Source organism: Prionailurus bengalensis, chromosome B2 (assembly GCF_016509475.1).
Source record: "Prionailurus bengalensis isolate Pbe53 chromosome B2, Fcat_Pben_1.1_paternal_pri, whole genome shotgun sequence".
Classification (NCBI taxonomy): Eukaryota; Metazoa; Chordata; class Mammalia; order Carnivora; family Felidae; genus Prionailurus; species Prionailurus bengalensis.
This window is the reverse complement of record NC_057349.1, coordinates 49,774,045-49,792,354: the sequence shown is the minus strand read 5'-3', so window position 1 is coordinate 49,792,354 and position 18,310 is coordinate 49,774,045. Positions and strand designations below refer to the sequence as shown.

The following is an 18,310-nucleotide window of genomic DNA, read 5'->3' as shown; positions in this document are numbered from 1 at the left end:
CTAAGACAAGACAGAAAGGGGAAAGGCAAAATGTGTTTTATGACCTACTCTTGGGAGCCTTACACCATCACTTATGCCATAGCCATTTGTTAGAAGTGAGCCACTAAGTCCAGCCCACACTCCAGAGAGGGTATGGATTGAGAGAGACACAGAATCCGAAGTAGGCTCCAGGTTCTGAGGTGTCAGCACAGAGCCTGATGCGGTCCTCAAACTCACCGACCACAAGATCACGACCTGAGTCGAAGTGGAACACTTAACACTGAGCCACCCAGGAGCCCCTTGAGGACATATTTGAAAACCACCACACATGGATTATCTTATCTTTCTGTCTCTGGTAACAAGCAGTGTTTGCCACTCAGTACGTGCTCAGTAGATGTTTCTAATGGAATGATGTATTAAAGGGGGAGATACTGGAGGCAGGGTATCCAAGGTAACTAGTGTGGGCCAGGTGAAGAATGGTGGAAGTGGGGGCTGTTGGGAGAGATCCTGAGGTTCTGAGATTCATAGGGTCTATGAGTGACTGGATAGGAGGGGCTGAGAAGGGGTCCATTTGGGGTTGAAGATGGTTTTGAAACTAGGACTTTGGGATGGCTGACACAGGCATCTAGTACTTCCCCTGGGGGGTTGCAAGGTAATAAAATGCTAAAACATGTGTAGAAGAACCCTTTGTCAGGGTTCCTGGATGGCTCAGTCAGTTAAGCATCTGACTCTTGAAATCAGCTCAGGTCTTGATCCCAGGGTCGTGAGTTTGAGTCCTGAATTGCGCTCTATGCTCAGCGTGGAGCCTGCCTCAGATTCTCTCTCTCTCTGCTTTCTCCCCCACTCATGCTCTCTCTCTCTCTTTAAAATAATTTTTTTTTTTTAAAGAACACTTTGATTACATTTGAAAGGACTCAGGGCTCATCAGTATGAGCACTAAGCCATCCCCTTTACTTCAGGTTTCTCATTTATAAACGTAGAGGTTATAATACCTATACCCAGGACTTTCAGCCTGAACACAGTGTTAAGAGGTTAGTAATATCCCACCTTTTGCAAGAAATTCCCACCACGATATCCTCTACAAATGGTCATAGGGAACCAGGAGGAAAGAATTAGGTTGAACCGTGTGAAATGCTGGTATTTCAGTTTTGACCTAGAAAGAAACCGACTGGATGGAGGTTGACCTAATAGTTGTGGCAGCAGTTTGAAAATTTGAACACCTTTTCACAGGTGTGATGCTCTGGAGTTCTTAATCTTTTTATTCCTTACATGTGTCAGGTCCAACTTTAAGAAAGTTCAGCCTTGGAGCACATGGGTGGCTCAGTCAGTGGAGGAACTGGCTCTTGATTTCAGCTCCTGAGTTCCAGCCCCACAGTGTGCTTGGCAACGACAGCGTGGAGCCTGCTTGGGAATCTCTTTCCCTCTCCCCCACTCCCTGCTCGTTCTCTTTCTCACAAAAATTAACATTAAAAAATAAAAAGGTCAGCCTTGAAGTTAGATGAAGTTTAGTCCTATATAGCCATTACTTTCCCATTTCCTGAAGTCAGATAAAGAAACTAAAGACCAAAGACTGTGTGCTAAATACTGAGTGAAGAAACTACAGATGTAAAATTTATCTAGGAAGTCAAGACAAGCCTAGTCTCAATCACATTTCATACATTGTGCCATATTTAAGAAACCCTATTTACTTAGTGAAATAACTGTGGACCTCATGAAAAAGAGAATGGGAATTAAATAGTTCTTTGCTCATTTTATATTTTTGCACATCTAGAAAGTGATTAGTTGACTCCTTCATCACTGGCAGGAATAAATCCAATATTTGCCTATATAAATTAACTTATTAAAAATACCTTTTGTCCTTTCCAGGAGTACTTTTTAATATTAAATAAAAATTTTCCATGAAAAGGTGACTTCTTTCTTTCTTCTTCAGTGTTTATTCTTCAGGTCAATTAATATTGAAGGTAGACTTTGGGTAAGACGTGTAAAACTAATTTATAATAGCACAAACGTCTCAGAGAAGTTAGCAAAACTGCACCCATCCATCCACTCCCCTCATTGGAATCCAAGCTTCCCAGGGCCAGGTCTTTTTTTGTTTGCTGCATATTCCCAGCGATCTGAAACGTGCTTAAGCCACTGCGAGCTCTCAATAAATACTTGGTTGACCGTCCATTCATTGATCATCCGTGCAGGCGCTGCGGCCAGCAAGAAGGCCGGCCTGCAGTTCCCCTCCCTCCACCGGACCTGAGCCGCTCTCAGCCCTGCAACCCCGGGAGTATCCGGCAGCCTGGCCCACCCCTCGGCCCGGCCGCGGCCTCCCTGGCCCTTCCCCTCCCGCGGAGGAAGGAGCGGGCGCCGAGAAGTGGGAAACCCGGGCCCACTTCCTGTCCCGGCAAGGCCGGGCGTCAGCGCCCCCCGCGGCCTGCTCCCTGGGCGCGGGAGGCGGCCGGGCGGCAGCAGAGAGCATGCACTGGGGCGCCGCAGCGGCGGGCCGGGACGAGGGCGCGGGGCCAGGGGGACCTGGCCGAGCTGGTCGCCCCGCGCGCCGGGCCGGCCCCACCCCGCCCCGCGCGTCCCGGCGGCGAGAGGGTTAAGCGCGCGGGGGGCGGGGCCGCAGCGAGCCCTGAGCGCCGAGTGCGGGCCGCGGGTGGGGAGGGGGCTGCGGCCGGGGGCGGTTCCGGGCGGAGGGGGCGGGGGCGGGGGCGGGCGGAGGAAGGGGGCGGGCCCCAGAAGTTGTTCGGCGCTAGGCCGGCGGGCGGGAGGGCGAGCGGGCAGCGGGCCGGCGGGCGGACCGGGCCGGGGCTGGAGAAGTTTGCGCGGCGGCTCGAGAGCGCAGGGTGCGGGCCCCGCCGGCCGCTGCGCGCCCGCTGCCATGGCTTTCCGCAGGAGGACGAAAAGTTACCCGCTCTTCAGCCAGGAGTTCGTCATCCACAACCATGCGGACATCGGCTTCTGCCTGGTGCTCTGCGTCCTCATCGGGCTTATGTTCGAGGTGAGCGAGACTGGGGAGGGGGTGCCCCCTCTCGTGCGTCGGCCGGCGTAGCCCTGCAGGTTCCGCGGGTACTCGTCTGAGCTGGGGAACCTGGCTGCCATGTATGCTCTCTGCGCCCCGGCTTTGTGCACTCTACGCCCCTTGGCCTCCGGGTCAGCCCGGACGCCACCCTCAGCAATGCGCCGTGGCAGCCGTGCCCTGCTCTGCCGCCCCCTGGAGCACCCACCCTATCTTGCAGCGCTCTCTGCAGCCCTGGATCCTAAGCCTGGCTTCGAACCAACCGCAGCGCTGCCACCCTGGCCCGACCAGTGGGGTTTCCTTTCTGGTGTCCGGGAGCCAAGCCCGGAGACTCCCAGACCCGCAGTCATTGCACAACTCTCCCCCTCCCGAGCGGTGGCTGCCAGCTTCTCTGGGCTTTTCCAGTGGGAGGGACCCTGACTCTTTTCCACCCTCCCATCTGATTTTCCGGGTCTTTTGCATCTTCACCTCTGAAACGTGCTCAGGGTGTTCACGTGTGGCCCTGGCCCCATCCCAGCAGTGCCCTTCTGCCATCCTCCCCCCCCCCACCCCCCGCCTTCTTTTGCCCTTGCCTAAAAGGCCAGGTTCCATATACCCTTTATGACCCTGTGGACTGTTCCTTTAGAGCCATCTGTAGTGGACCCAGAGCTTCTCACCCGTTACAGGGGCAGGGAGAGAGATGGAAATACTCTCTGCTTTAGGGGAAAGGTGCTTCTCTCAGAGCTGTGGGGGTGGGGGACGAGGATGGGGTCCTACCAGGGACAGCAGTGCACTGGTGCAGGCCTCACCAAGCAGAGAGTGTTAGTGTGTTAGGGAGCCTCCTGGGGGTCAGAATCCAAGGGGGTCCAGGGAACGACTGACTGTGCTCCGGAGAGGGAGACAAATGTTATATTCAAAGTGGGAGGAACTGGAGGAAAGTGAGTCTAGGGCTTGCTGTGGTGTATCTTGTCTCAGGAGTGAGATTATGTGTGAGTGACACTCCCCTCACTCTCACCGGGTCCTTCCTGCTGGGTAGGATTGCTTATCTGCGTTCTCAGGGATGGGATAGGAAGCTGTAATCATTTATGAACTGCTTCGGAGATGAAGGGTTCCTAGTGTGGCTGATTTCTCCCTCTGTGTCCCTCTGTCTCCTCTCTAAGGATGGCAAGGGTTCTCCTTGGCCGGTGAAGCTGCCCTCAGGCTGGGGACATTCTTGTGGTGGTGAGTCAGGGTTGGATGTGTGAATGTGTCCTTGGCTGGGCTTCAGGGTCTGTAGAAGATAAACCTGGGATCAGGATTGGGGTCTGTACTCCAGCTTTTGGTAGTGCTTCTCCATTTCAGCTCCTCCCTCCCTCCCTCCCTCCCTCCCTTCTTCCTCTCCTACCCCCTACCCCCCACCCCCCAGCTCTCATGGTATATTGACCCTGACTTTGTCAAGCCAGGGTCATCCCCGGGTCCCAGTCTCTGCTCTGTCACTAGTCAGACTGAAAAATTGACTGCAGCCTCAGTTTCCTCATCATTAAAGAGGTTAGTAAAACCTGTCTTCCTCACAAGGTTAGTTATTGTAACGTTTAACTGAGATCATATAAACGATAAAAGCCAGAAGAGATTCTACAAATGTGACAAATCGCTTGTTCCTGAAGGCCTGTTGTTATTGATCATACTACTAGCTTAATGAAATAAGAGAGAATTTTGTTTTGTCCAGCCAATACCCTCAGTATCTATTTGCTGTCCTCCATTCTAAGAGGCCTCCGAGTGTGCAGTGTCACCAGTCTTGGAGGGTGTGGTTGGAAAGACACATGTGACAGCTGGAGACCTCAGAGCCACATGCTATACAGCCAGCAGAGCCTCTTGCATAGCCTTATGGCCCTCTTTGCTGTGTTTCAGGCATTTGCTAAGGTTTGTGGCTCTGTGGGTTTTATCTTTGCTTGAAAGAGCTGCTTAGGGTTTGAGTTTGGTATCTCCTTCCCTCTCCTGCCTTTAGTCTTCTGGAAAGTCCTACGCATTAAACCTGGAGTTTTGTGGGAGTTGAAAAGTGCGAGGAGCCCTTAATCCCACTACCTGACAGAAGAGAAAGGTCCAGGGTAGAGGAAATAACAACAAAAATGCCTTCCCTGATTTCCCCTCTTGGGACTGGACTGGGGAGCATGGAGAAGGCCCTGGCTGTGAAATGCCTGCGGACTCCCTCTTGCCACCACCCTCTCCCTACAGAAGCTTAGACCTACAGCGGTTGGGCTTATAGGGCATCGGAGGTACCTTGTGATATTGGTGATGTATGCTGGTATGTGAGAGGGTCATGCCCAAACTTCCCTTGTGAAGGACATATGTTCTGCTGTGTTAGGCACAAAGGTTCTTGTTGTCTATACCTAACAACTGACTCCACAGAGATAGGAGAGACAGTCAGATTTTTGGAGCTCTGCTCTCCCTACTGAATGAGAGCAGAAAGAGCTCAGTTACTCCCAAAGGACCTCAGAGGAACACCTGTGGGCATCTTCACATTTGGAGTAAAGCCATAACCCAGCATAGGACTTACTAGATATTACTTAGGATTCTGGGTTCTCCCCTGGAGGACTGGTGTATATGTAGGGTACATATGAGCGGGGCAGTCCAGCACTTAACACGCTTTTTCGTAGAAGTGAGGACAGAAGGAGGGGGAAGGGAAAGGGGGACACAGGGAGAGAGGATGTCAGGCTCTTGGGTTTCTGACTTGGGGCAGGGCTAGGATTCCTTCATTCAGAAGCTGAGTCAGGAAAACGCAGTTATGATTCTTCCCACAAAGAGTGACTCTCCTGGCCACTCCTCCCTCTGGGGTCCCCTGCCCAGCTTCTGCCAATGAGCTGGACCCCACTGCCCCCACCCCAGGCAGCCACAGCCCCTCGCATCCCAACAGGCCTCCATCTCACCTTGCCCCTTCCCCAACTCACCCTCAGCTCGCCAGCATTTAGAGGGGCTTTCATTTCCCCCTCAGGGATCCTAGGACTTGAGTTCTGTTTCCTGGGAGATGATGACTCCAAATTTCCTCCCTCGGGGGATCCCTTCCTTTGGGAACACACATGAAGAGGTGCCCCTCCCTCCTCCTTTTGGTTTAGTTTTGGGCCGTCCTAAAATTCCTTCTCCCATTTCCAAGGCAGGGGTGGATTCTTTGCCCTGAACCCAGGTTTCCTTTCCATTCTGCAATGCTGTTTGGAATAGAGCTGTTCTGTGCAGCCACAGCACTTGGCTAAAAAATGTCAGGAATGTGGAGCTTTATTTTCCCCCTCCTTCCCTTCCAGCTCTCTCTTTCTTAACTCTGGCTTTTGGGGGAGTTGGTGCAAGTGGGAGTTTTCTACCCCACGGTTTGGTCCTGCAGTCCTGTCTTTGGTGGAGTCCAGTCTGACTCCCCTTCAGGGTGTGGGCGGCCAGTGGGGGGTGTGTGTGTGTGCGTCAGATTTGAAAGCTGCCTGCCCCTCCCCTTTCCCTTTGCTTTCCAGTGTCCCGTTCAGTGCCACGTTTCAAACTGAAACAGGCAGGGGAAGAGGAAAAGTCTCTCATTAGTGAATGGAGAATGAGAAAAAGTGGAGGGTGGGGGGGGAGCATCGAACAGAGAGGAAGCAATTATACATTACCTCTAAAATGTCATTTTGAAACAGAAACTTTTTTGTTGGTTTTAAAGCTCATTCGCAGGCCCTGCGGGCTCTGTAGCATGGAAATGTTTCTAGAACTCTAGGCCTGTCATTTGTAGGTTCGGTTCCTGTTTGGTCTGTGATGACTTGAGGGTTTAGGACCCAGAGAACTTTTCTGGTAGCGGCTGGTTTTGCTTCTTTTGGAGGTAGATGTGGAAGAGCTGCCTTCTTCCCTGTTCCGGACACCGTGATTGACTTGTCAGAATGATGTGCCGCCTGCAGCACGTACAATGGCAGTCCTGTTAACACACGGGTTCCATGGCTCCAGCTCACACCCTCCCAGACGCACCTGTAGGCATTATGACCTGCGTGAGGCTGCTGGTCCTGTCTGATTATTAGCCTTGTGAAACAGTTTTGCTTCTGTCGTATTTCTGTGAAGAGGTATGTAAATGGCACAGGCATGCGTCTGTGGACAGATGTTGTTTCTTGGACTACCTTCAGGGTGCTTTTGAAGATGTCTCTTTGCCAGCTTTTATAGCTTTTGACTTTATACATCATCCTCACTGGCCTCTGACTTAGTCGTTTAGTGGTGTTCTAGAGAAATTAGTCAAGGGAAACTGAGAAGGGTCACTTATTCTCTTGGGTGCTCTCATTCTGTGGTTGGATTTCCACACACATTGCTCAGTGATCTGAGCAACAGAGCAGAAATTTGGAGCTAGTTTCTCTCCTGGTCAAGCCTCAAGTGTAACTGTATCCTATGGGACTTAATGGTGAATCAGCTATCCCTGTTTCTTCCCTTGGCAAAAATGTGCTCTCTGGAAAGGGGGTGTTGATCAGTGAGTTTTTAACCCTTATCTCAGGATGAAGACTGATACCTGTAAAAATGCCCGGCACTCTGCCTGGCACATGGGCACTTAGTCGATGGTCTCAACAAACACACCCATCACTGCTGCTCTTGGCTTCATTGTTCGGTCTGTGAGTACATCTTCCACCATCAGACTGGCTTGTTGGGCACGGGGGCTGCATTTCATTTTAGATCTGACATGTTTTGCGATGAGACCTTGCCCCCAAGTTTTCCAGTGCTGGTCATTTGCTCACCAAAGGGGATGATTGCTCTACCCTGGGTCCCTCGTTTTCCCCAGGGAGCCTGTGGTACGGCGTTCTTTGGAGAACATCTGTTTTCTCTCTGACATCTGTCTCGTTAGAACACGGGCTGTGGGGTCTCTGTGCGGCCACTGTCAGCCGGTGGAGGAGTAAAAACCATGAGGAGACTGCCCCGTGAGCTAAATAGGTGCCCCTTTCCTCTTGCTCACTCCGTTTTCTGAGCCCTCAGTTGCTCGTTTCTCGGGGGCACTGTCCAGACCAGTCACAACAGAGCGCCTCAGTCCTGACTGTTTGTAGAGCACACGTGTTGCTATGGTGAAAACTTCACTCTGGCAGGCATGAGCTCCCTTTTGATCTGCTTTGTCGTGGGTAGGGGCCCCAGAAATCACTCTGTGGCATAGCTGATGTACCTCCCGTTCCCACCCTGATAAATGACGAAGCCAGAGGGTTGATAAGACCGGATTAGAGTTCCCAAACTCCAGAAGTGCTTTCTAATCAGCGAGAGCACTATTAGCAGGCTTTGGTGGGAAATTGCACTGATACTATCTCTTAACCTTTTCATCCAACACTGTGTATCTGGTATCCATTGGTACCTAATGGTTAAAGAAAGGGGGAAAAAAAAGAGGAAAAGAAAACAGTAAAACTACTAACATGGCTCCTGACACAGCCCTTCTTATTTCACGAGCAGACCTTTATCTTTTACACAGTCTATTGCTTTGCCTTGATTTACCTCCGCTGTCTCAAATGGCCCACGGTAGAGGAGAACCCAACTCAACCTAGTCACAGCTGGTTGACGGTGCAAGTTCACTGTGTGGTTTAAAGAGCTTTGCAGGCAGCTCTTCTGGCCAGTGCAGGTTCACACAGCTTTCTTTGCTTTTCAACAGAGGAAGTGGAGCCAGATTGGAGGCGGGTGGGGGAGGGTGCTCTGAGGCCTCTGGAGCCCACTGGTGAGTTTGTGGGTGCTTAGGGTTAGGTGAGGCGCTGCTCTGTGGCTCTCCGCCTGAGCCACGTTGCCTCTTGATGGCTTCCCTCATTTGTCTGGATGGGTTGGCAACACTTGACATCTGCAAAATGCTTTACTAGCCTCACCCTGTAATCTGGATGGTTTATGGGGGTTGTCATACCCATCCAGAGCCTGGCTTCCAGAGGAGAGACTTGGCCAAGGACCATTCCCTCCTAGTCAGAGTTGGAGCCAAAATAAGAATTCAGCAACGTCTGGCTCACATTTAGAGCTCAGCCCTAATGCTTCCATGAACGAGGAGTCTATGGAATGTAGCCACAGGCTGCTTTATTTTTCTTTGTCTGAGTGGAATCTGTTTATTACCTGGAAGTAATGTCTGCAGGTCATTGTTCCACTTGGAGGCTTTTCTGCCTGGAACAGTCATTGAGATTTGCATCTCCCTGAAAGAGATGACAGAGGATGACCCAAATGTGTGTATCACATGGGAACATAGGTGAATGGGCAGGGGCTTTACCTACTGTGAAAGTTCCTGCCTGTTATTAGCCAGCATCTGTGGAAGAATAGTTTCCTCTGGCTGTTGTATTTTCATTGCCCTTATGGTCAAGTTAATATTGTGGCCATAGCTCAAGGGCATATCTTTTCTTCGCATTTCCCAAGATTAAGGATTAGAGGGAAACCTAGAAGTCATCTACTATGTCTATAGAAGAGGATAATAGACTCCCAGAGGTTGGGAGATTTGCCCAGGATAGTAGAGGGAAGTTTTGGCAAATGTGGGGCTTGAGCATACATCTTCTGACTCAAGTCTAGGGAATTTTCTATGTGTTTATTTGCCCCCTGGAATTCTCGATGCTGCCTTTGAGTGCCATGGTATGTGTAGAAGCCTTGCAATTGATACATCTTTCTTAAGTGTGCTATGTTCATTAGTTTGGCAACTGTTTATTGAGTTCCTGCTGTGTTCCTGTGTTGAGTTCTGGGAACGCAGATGAATAAGGTGGGGTCCTTGTCCTCAGAGAGGTCACTGTGTGGTAGCTTAAAGCTGGTAAGCTATTTGTGGAGGGGAGTCAGGCCTTGAACTTGATGTAAATGGCAGGTGCAGCTTATAGGCAGACTGTTGGGCCTCAACCTTAAGCCACTGCTGTTGGTGGAAGGGGGTGGTTTCTTAAATGTAGACTCGACACCCTGAGTGTGGAGTTGTCAGTAGTTAGGGGACAAGAGTGGTGGTCATTTCTAGATACCTTGTGAGGCACAGCTGGTGCTCTTAAATTTTACAGCTTTGTGAATAAGTGAACTGACCAAAGGCTTTGTGTGTGTGTGTGTGTGTGTGTGCGTGCGTGCGCGCGTGTATGCACATGTCCATGTGCACGTGCCACAGATGTGATTTCTAACACCAGGAGGTCTTTATTGATTGAGATTAGGAGAGCTCTTCCATATGATTTAAGATTTTTACCATAAAACTCCAACATGATCTGAAATGTACCTTTTGGGTTAGTGGAGGTGATGATCACACCTGGGGTGAAAAGGACTTATGACTCTGAGCCTCAGTTGCCCTGTCTTTGCAGTAGGGAGAAGATTTCTTAATAAAGCTCCTGAATTTTATAAGAGCAGAGTATTTCCTTTTTTACTTTATTTATTCATTTTATTTTTTTAAGTAGGTTCTATGCCCAACATGGGGCTTAAACTCATGACCTGGAGATCAGGAGTTGCGTTCTCCACTGACTGAGCCAGCCGGGCGCCCCAGGGCCGAGTATTATTATCAGTTTGTTGCTTCATTTTTATCATAAAGATGTAGAGAATCTCTGCAGAGAGTTTTTAAAAGAGACTTTGTAGTGACCCACCAGTATTCTGAAGATTTCTGTGGCTTTTGGGGAGACAGAAGGGTGTGTCCTACTTCAAGACGAAGGATAGAGAGGTGATTTTTACAGCCTACCTCTCCCCCAGCTGCTTGCTTTGAGGAATGCCCAGGATCACACTGGTTTGTCAACAAGTGTGTTTGTGCCTGGTATAGGGTGGGATCTGCCAAAAGGTAGTGTTGCGAGTCTGTGAGAATGTGGCTTTAGGTTTAAAGGTACCAGGGATGTATTATGGGCTCCTTTCCTGAACGTTAAAAGCAGGCTGGGGGTTCCTGACCTGAAGGAGCAATTCCAGGGTAAGCAGGACTCCCCTCCAGCAATGCCTGGAGCCCTGCAGGAAATCACCAGGCCCGCTTCACAATGCCTGGCTTCCTGCTGAGAATTCCTTGGAACTTGGAGCAGAATTGCACTTTTTAGACCCAACACTTCTGGAGTTGAGAGTGTGTTTAGTGTGTAGCATGACTTTGTACTGGATCAACTTTTGACCTCGTTGGGCAAGGACACACTTGTTTGTATGGATTTTGTGACTGTTGGCCTGGAAGGTGGAAAGGGATGGTTGATAGCTGCTTTCTTTTCCTTTTTTTTTTTTTTTTTTTTAATTGCAGTTTGCTCTCTGGTTTGGCATGAAGTGTGAACACATGTTCCTCTTCCAGAGTCCTCGAGGCTTGAGTTGTCCTCAGGCCTGGATTCTCCCTTGGGTCCTGCCACTAAATAGCTGCATGGCCCATGCAAGCTGCTCAGCTCTCTGGGCCCCATTGCTTCCCAGGCTGTCTCTTGTTCTGTGGCTCAGTCATGCCTGTTTAACGTGGTGATGTACAACAGGGCTGGGGATGTGTAGACAACTTAAGTTGTCAGTCAGAAATTGGGAGGGGAGGAAAGGGGGCACCTTCCTTCCCCCTCTTCTCCCCCAGCCATATAGATTTTGGGGTTAGTCAGAATAAAGTTGTGCCTCCATCGGGTTAAGTGGTCTCAACTTCTCATCTTAGTTTCATTTCTTCTTTGCGTCGAAATCAGGTTCTAGCCTAAATTTGGGTTTGATGCAGAGTCCAGCTTAGTGGAACCAGCTTTGGAAAAGGAGAAAATCCTTATATTAGAAAGGAACTAATATAGGAGTCAGGGGAGAGGCTAGGCTTCGTTTGTGACTTTCAAGCCAAAGGCCCTGTGGCCTCTCTAAGGCCGATCAGGGGGTTGAGGCAGAGCAAGAAGAATGGCCCGTGTCTTCTGCTCTGCTGTGCGCGTTTTATCATCTTGGTCTTCTGAGTGTGATCTGGGGCCCTGGGCTTGAGCAGATTTTCATATTCAGTGATGTGCTTGTCGTGTACACATTACACTCATCTGTGGCTTTTTTCTTTTCTTTTTTCAGATCAGTAGTGTCTGACCCATGATCTACCATTCATATCCCCTCTGCCCCCAAGAGTGTTCTCAGGGCTTTGCCTGACTGACTACAACCACTTCTTCTTCTTCTTTTTTTTTTAATGTTAATTTGCTTTTGAGAGAGAGAGAGAGAGAGAGAGAGAGAGAGAGACAGAGACAGAACACGAGCAGGGGAGGGGCAGAGGACAGGGAGACACAGAATCCCAAGCAGGCTCCAGGCTCTGAGCTGTCAGCACAGAGCCTGACGCGGGGCCTGAACTCCTGAACCGTGAGATCATGACCTGAGCCAAAGTTGGATGCTCAACCGACTGAGCCACCCAGGTGCCCCAACAACCACTACTTGTGAAGCATCTTCCATCACTCTGACCAAATAGCAGGCTTTCTTCCTCAAAATTATAAGAGTGAGGAAGAGGTAGAGAGGGACGAGGCAGTGCTTAATGACCTTGTTCTGACGCCTAGCTTCAAGTAGGAGTTACCCATCACATCTCATATTTGAAGTATCACAGTGTTTGGCTCACCAAAAGTAGTCCACACCTGTGGCATCCAGCAGGTGGCCACTAGCCACATTTGGCTTTTCTAGTGCAGTAGAAGAAGTGAAATTAAAAATTCGGTTCCTCAGGGCAATGAGAAAGAACGAAATATGGCCCTTTGTAGCAATGTGGATAGAACTGGAGAGTGTTATGCTAAGTGAAATAAGCCATACAGAGAAAGACAGATACCATATGTTTTCACTCTTATGTGGATCCTGAGAAACTCAACAGAAACCCATGGGGGAGAGGAAGGGGAAAAAAAAAAAGGTTAGAGTGGGAGACAGCCAAAGCATAAGAGACTCTTAAAAACTGAGAACAAACTGAGGGTTGATGGGGGGTGGGAGGGAGGGGAGGGGGGGTGATGGGTATTGAGGAGGGTACCTTTTGGGATGAGCACTGGGTGTTGTATGGAAACCAATTTGACAATAAATTTCATATATTGAAAAAAAAGAAAATTCGGTTCCTCAGTCACACTAGGCACGTTCGACGTCTCAGGAGCACAGCTATAGATAGAGTGTTGCCACCACCACAGAGAGTTCTGTTGGACCACGTAGGTGCACATGTTCCTTTCTGAGGGCTTTCATAGTAGTAAGCAGTGGTTCATGCTGTGGTTCTGTGGGGGAACCATTAGAGACCCTGGATCACGGTGGCTAAGGTCAGGGCCCTACTACCAGTCCACCTGACTTTGAACTCTGGTTCACCTTGTCATCTTGGTAAAGGATCTAACCTCTCTGTGCTGCCGTTTCCTCATCAGTAAAAGTATGCCGTAAAGTTGTTGGGAGGATTAGAAGCATTGATATAAAATATGTCCGAAAGGTTGACATAAATAGAGCACCTAGAAGAAGGTGTGGTACAGGAGCTCAATACCTGCTGCCTGTTGTCCTTCCTACACTTGAACAGCGCTGGAGTGACACCTTAACTCTGCAGAAACCCCCTTTGCAGCTGCCTCATCTGTTTGGAGCATAGCTGAGAAACAGGATGCAGAAACAGGATGAGAAACAGGGGAGGTCCCGGAGCAGCCCAGTGATGGCCCCAGACCTGTGTCCTGACACCACACCTAGGCTAGTTGCTCGGGCTTTGACCTCTACTCAAAGCCCACCAGCGCTTACTTTTCATACAGCTCTATGAAGCTTGGTTATCTCATTCCCAAGATTACAGAAGGAAGATTAAGTTAGAACGGGAGAAGTGTCTGGGGTAGCTGACGTTTGGGAGGACTACCCCATTCCTAAACACTTAAGAGTCATAAGAAATGGGGTGCCTGGATGGCTCAGCCAGTTAAGCGCCCAACTCTTGATTTCGACTCAGGTCATGATCTCACAGTTCGTGAGTTCAAGCCCCACATCGGGCTCTGCTGACAGTGTGGAGCCTGCTTCCGAGTCTCCGAGTCTCTCTCTTCCCCTCTCTCTGTCCCTCCCCTGCTTGCTTCTCTCTCTCTCTGTCTCAGAAAAAAAAAAACCCAAAACAACAACAACAACAAAACAAACTTAAAGTCGTAAGAAATGAAAAAAAAAAAAAGCCAACATGCGTACTTGGTGTCCCTTAGTATATGCACAGATGCACAGACAACTTGTATAGATTTTGAGGTTACCATGATAGACTAGCACCAGATGGTACTCGATCATAATTATCTGCAGGGAAAGTGAAAGGTATGTAGGATGCTCACGTGTTTAGGAACATTTCTGTCCACAGTGATTAATGTTGCAGTTTCAGTACCTAAATCTTCAGCAATATGGAAGCTTTGGATATCCAGAATGATTCAGCCCCAGACATTTCTGGCCAGTCACAGATTTTTTTGTAGCCCTGAAATAAAAGGCAAAGTCGGTCCATTGTACAGTGTACTTTCTTACCCAAGAAATGTGGAAGAAACTTTGCTGACATTCTTATCGTCTAGTCTGGGAAATCCCTTCATTCAACACTATTCAACCACCTGCCGTTCAATTTTCTTCTTTTTCTAATCATTCAGTAAATACATCTCTGCGCAAAATTCTGAAATGTGTAACGGAAGCCAGCTGACATAGTTGCTGGCATGACTTGCTCTACTGTGGTCCGTTTTGCAGCTTCCAAACGAAGAAAATGAGATGCTGCTCAGCCACTGTTCCTGGAGTCTCGTGGATCCAGCATATTCTAGGCCTGACAACTGTGCCTTGTCAGATTATCGGTGGCCACTTACACCACCTTTAGCGTATAGCTGTGGCCAGGTGTAACTTGACCAATGTTGCTGGCTTCTCAGTCTCACCATTTGGGTTGTTTGCTCACATGGCCCGATAGATGTGTGTCCAGACTGAGCTGATTCCGATCTCTTGCCTCCTCTTTCTACAAACCTTGATTAAAGAGCTTTTTTTGTCAGGCATTGTTCTAGATGCTGGCAATACAGGGGAAAGACATGCTGCCCAATTACAAGGAAGAACCTTACCATCTAATAAGGGAGACAGATGAAGGGAAACAAGTACAGTCTCTTGATGATGAGTATTCCAGTTGAGCCGCCATATTTGTCTTCTGTGTTTGGCACACAGTGGTGTTCACTAGGTAGTGGTCTGCTGGAGGGGATACTTTGGGAACATGGAGGAGGGGCTCCTTGCCCAGAATAGGGGTAAGTGCATGCTGGGTAAGGCCAGGGAGAGAAGAGGATGTGAGAGGACACTAGGCAAGGGGATCCGCTTGTCCCTGTGAATGCACAGCTGGGGCTGGCATGAAGCACTGGGGTACTCAGCAGGCTAGTGTGATAGGATGCTCTGGGTGAGACTGGAAATGAAGAGTCTGGTCAGGAGGCTGTGGCACTGATCCATGTGAGAACTGCTCCCTCCCCAAAACTTCAGTCTCCTTCCAACCTGGAGGAGGGACCAGGACCCCCACGCTGATGTCAATTCAGAGGCTGCTGGAACTGCAGGGTCTCTCCTCTCCCAGTTCTCTTTCCCCAGGCATGTTTTGTGACACAGGCAAGCTACAAGGCAGTTGTGGGGGGCAGGCAAGGACAGCTAAAGCTAGGAGAGAGGAACAGCTTTTCTTTAGACCTTATTGTAACCCTGAGGCATGCATTGATGTGATGTTGCTCTTGAATATGAATATCATTGTTTGTCTTGTGTTGCCTTTGCATTATCACTGACATGTCCTTTGAACTTATTTAAAAGGTATTTTTTTTGCATCTAATGTGATTTCCAATTTTTTAAAAAGTAGGGAGGGCCTCAGCTAGATGGAACATCTTTTTCTCCACCTTTTTTTCTTTCTTTTTTTTTTTTTTTTAGTTAAATAAGCCACAAAGAAGTTTGCACTCAAGTACTGTGGCCTTATCTAAGGAAGCTGGTGCTGTTCCTGTGTTCAGAGGAGATGGAGGGAGGGGGAGCATTTTTTTTTTTGTAGAGGCTTTTCTAGGGATAGGTGAGGTGGGGATGGACATGTAGGGGTTCACTGGTGGACAGAGGAAGGTAGGCATGGCTTGTAGGTAGCATTTCATTTGCTCTAAGTTATCGAGCACTCACTGTATACTAGAGTATACCCATATCGTGTCAAGGAGTACCCCACAGGGGTGTCAGTAAATAATTCTTTGAAATGTGCTTGGGAGAATGAGGAGTAGCTGATCTGTCACATGCCTTCCATCTCTAAACTTTTGCAGACCCTTAGAAACAGATGCATTGAGATTTGCCTTTGTGTGATTTCTAGCACGTTATTTGAACACCTGGGGGTTGTCTTCCCAAGACCTGTTGGTGATCATCCACTATTTTACGAAACACCCCGGACTCCCATGATTGGTTTACATTGTCTCCGGAGGAGAGAGAGAAAACAAGCATGTGTGTCGGGACAGAAACCCACAGGGGCCACTTCTCCCTTGCCTTTTCCCCATATCGAAGTCCCAGCAGTTTTACCCCTGCGTTTGCTCCCAAGTCCCCTCTCACACTTCACTGCTCTTTGGCCTTAGCTCAGACTCCTGAGTGGTTATACGGGTCCTAGCTTGGACCTCAGCCTCTTGTCTGGTCTCCTGTCCGCTCCCTTTCCTCAGAGCTACCACCGATTGTCATCTTCAGACACAGAGCTGACCATGGGCTCCCTTACTTAAAATCCTTCCATGGTGCCCACCTCAAGTCTAGGCTGCCTAGCATGGCATGCTGGGATCCCCCAAAGCCTGACCAGCCTTTGTCCTGGACCCCCTCTGTTCCTCGCTTGGGCCCTGCCCTGCCTACCCCCAACGCAAACCACCTACCTGAGGTTCCAGAACATCCTCTCTCTGTGCCTGCCTGCTTCCGTTCATGCTCCCGCCCACCTCCAGGTCTTCTCCTTCTCCCGTCTTGAACCCCTGCCTCGCATATCACACAGCCGCCACCTGCTCCAAACGTTGTCCTCAGCCCTTCTTCCTGCCTCCTTTCTGTCTACCTCTCTATTTCTCTTGTTTATTCATTCAACCAGACTCAGACCGAGCATTTGCTCCCTGCCAAGCACTGTTCTTGGAGATAGGTAGGATAAAAGATGAAAAGGTGAAGATTCTGCCATCGTGGAGCCAAGAGTCCTTAGGGAGGTGACAGTGTCACTGCCACTCCTGTGTGTAGGAGGTACACTTCGAGAGTCAGGGAGGGGAGCATAATTCTCCTGGGAGTATTAGGGACAGTTTATTTGAAAATGGAGAAGTTTGGGCTGGGCTCTGAGGTCTGAGGGGCATTGGCCAGGCAGAGAGGACATGTGTAAAGGACAGAGATGTGCAGGTGGGTGATGTGATAAGTGGCTCCATGTTACCAAAGTGGGGTGGGGGTGGGGAGTAAGGAAGGAAGTGAGGGAAGATGAGTCTGGACTGGCAGGCAGGGTTCGGCCCATTGGTGGCCCTTGTTCAAAAGGGATTTACTCCTCAGCTCAGGTAATAGGGAGCCATTGAAGTTTTCCCGAGTACAGGAGTTACTTCATCACATTTGTACTTGGAAGGTCACAGGCAGCAGGGCTGAAGCGTGTTCCTTGCACTTGCTGTGAGCTCCCTGAAAGGAACAGGTTGCTTTACATTTTCTCAGTATCCCCAGCACCTCTGTGCCTAATGTGTAGTTGGTGTGAATTGATTGAGGATGGGCTTGTGCACACACAGGATAGTGTGCATCTTGAGTTGCCTTTCTGCTGCTGGTGGTCATGTGCACCTTTTTCTATTCATGCTGTCTCTTCTGGGTTCTCAGGTACCCAGTAAGAGGTGCTCGTGAGCATATTCGGAATGCCTGCTACTTTAGCATGTGCACACAGGGAGGGAACCTATAATCCTAGCCATTTAAAGCTTTTAAACATTTTTTTTTGAATAGACAATATTTGGCAGTGCAGTCACATTATTCAAAAATCAAAAACATTTAAAAAAAAAGAATACATTGAAAGTGTCCCTCCCTGACCTCTTCTTATCTAGCTCCCCTCCCCTGCCCCTAGGTAGCACTTTCATTTATTTTTGTGTATCCTTGAGTTTATTTATGTAAATACAAGCAGCTATAAATTATATGATAGATTTTGGATATATAGAGAGTACATATACACATGTGATATGCACACACATATATATAACATATACATATGTACATATGTGTATATATGTATGTGTGTGTATTTCCTGTCCCCCTCTCTTGCACAGAACAAAGTGTATTATCTACACTGTTCTGCTCCTTGCTGTTTTTGGTTCACAAAATATCCTAGAGCTCTTTCCATGTCAGTATGCAGAGAATTTCCTCATCAGTGTGTAAGCTTGCATAGTCTCCCATCATGCAGGTACACTGGACTTCATTTAATCAGTCCCCTTTTGGTGGATACCTGGGTTGTTTCTAATCGTTTGCTCTTATAAACAATGCTGCAGTGAATATCTTGGTACATAGGTCATTTCATGTCTATACAGTCATATATCTCATAACATATTTTCCCAGAAGCAGGATGACTGGGTCCAAGCATAAGTGCATTTGCGTTTTTGACAGATATTGACA

The 18,310-nt window shown here is 48.9% G+C and overlaps 1 protein-coding gene across 2 annotated transcripts in view; it reads left to right on the top strand.

Moving 5' to 3' along the window:
* Nucleotides 1-2,710: 2,710 nt before the first annotated feature.
* Nucleotides 2,711-18,310, top strand: part of TRAM2 (translocation associated membrane protein 2) — an 84,627-nt gene continuing 69,027 nt past the window's right edge. Inside the window, exon 1 of one of the 2 annotated variants that reach the window (XM_043591647.1) lies at nt 2,711-2,968. In XM_043591647.1, the coding sequence (XP_043447582.1) occupies nt 2,849-2,968 (120 nt within the window). In that variant the 5' untranslated portion in view covers nt 2,711-2,848. The remainder of the gene's footprint in view (nt 2,969-18,310) is intronic. The other variant, XM_043591648.1, reaches the window with a different exon arrangement.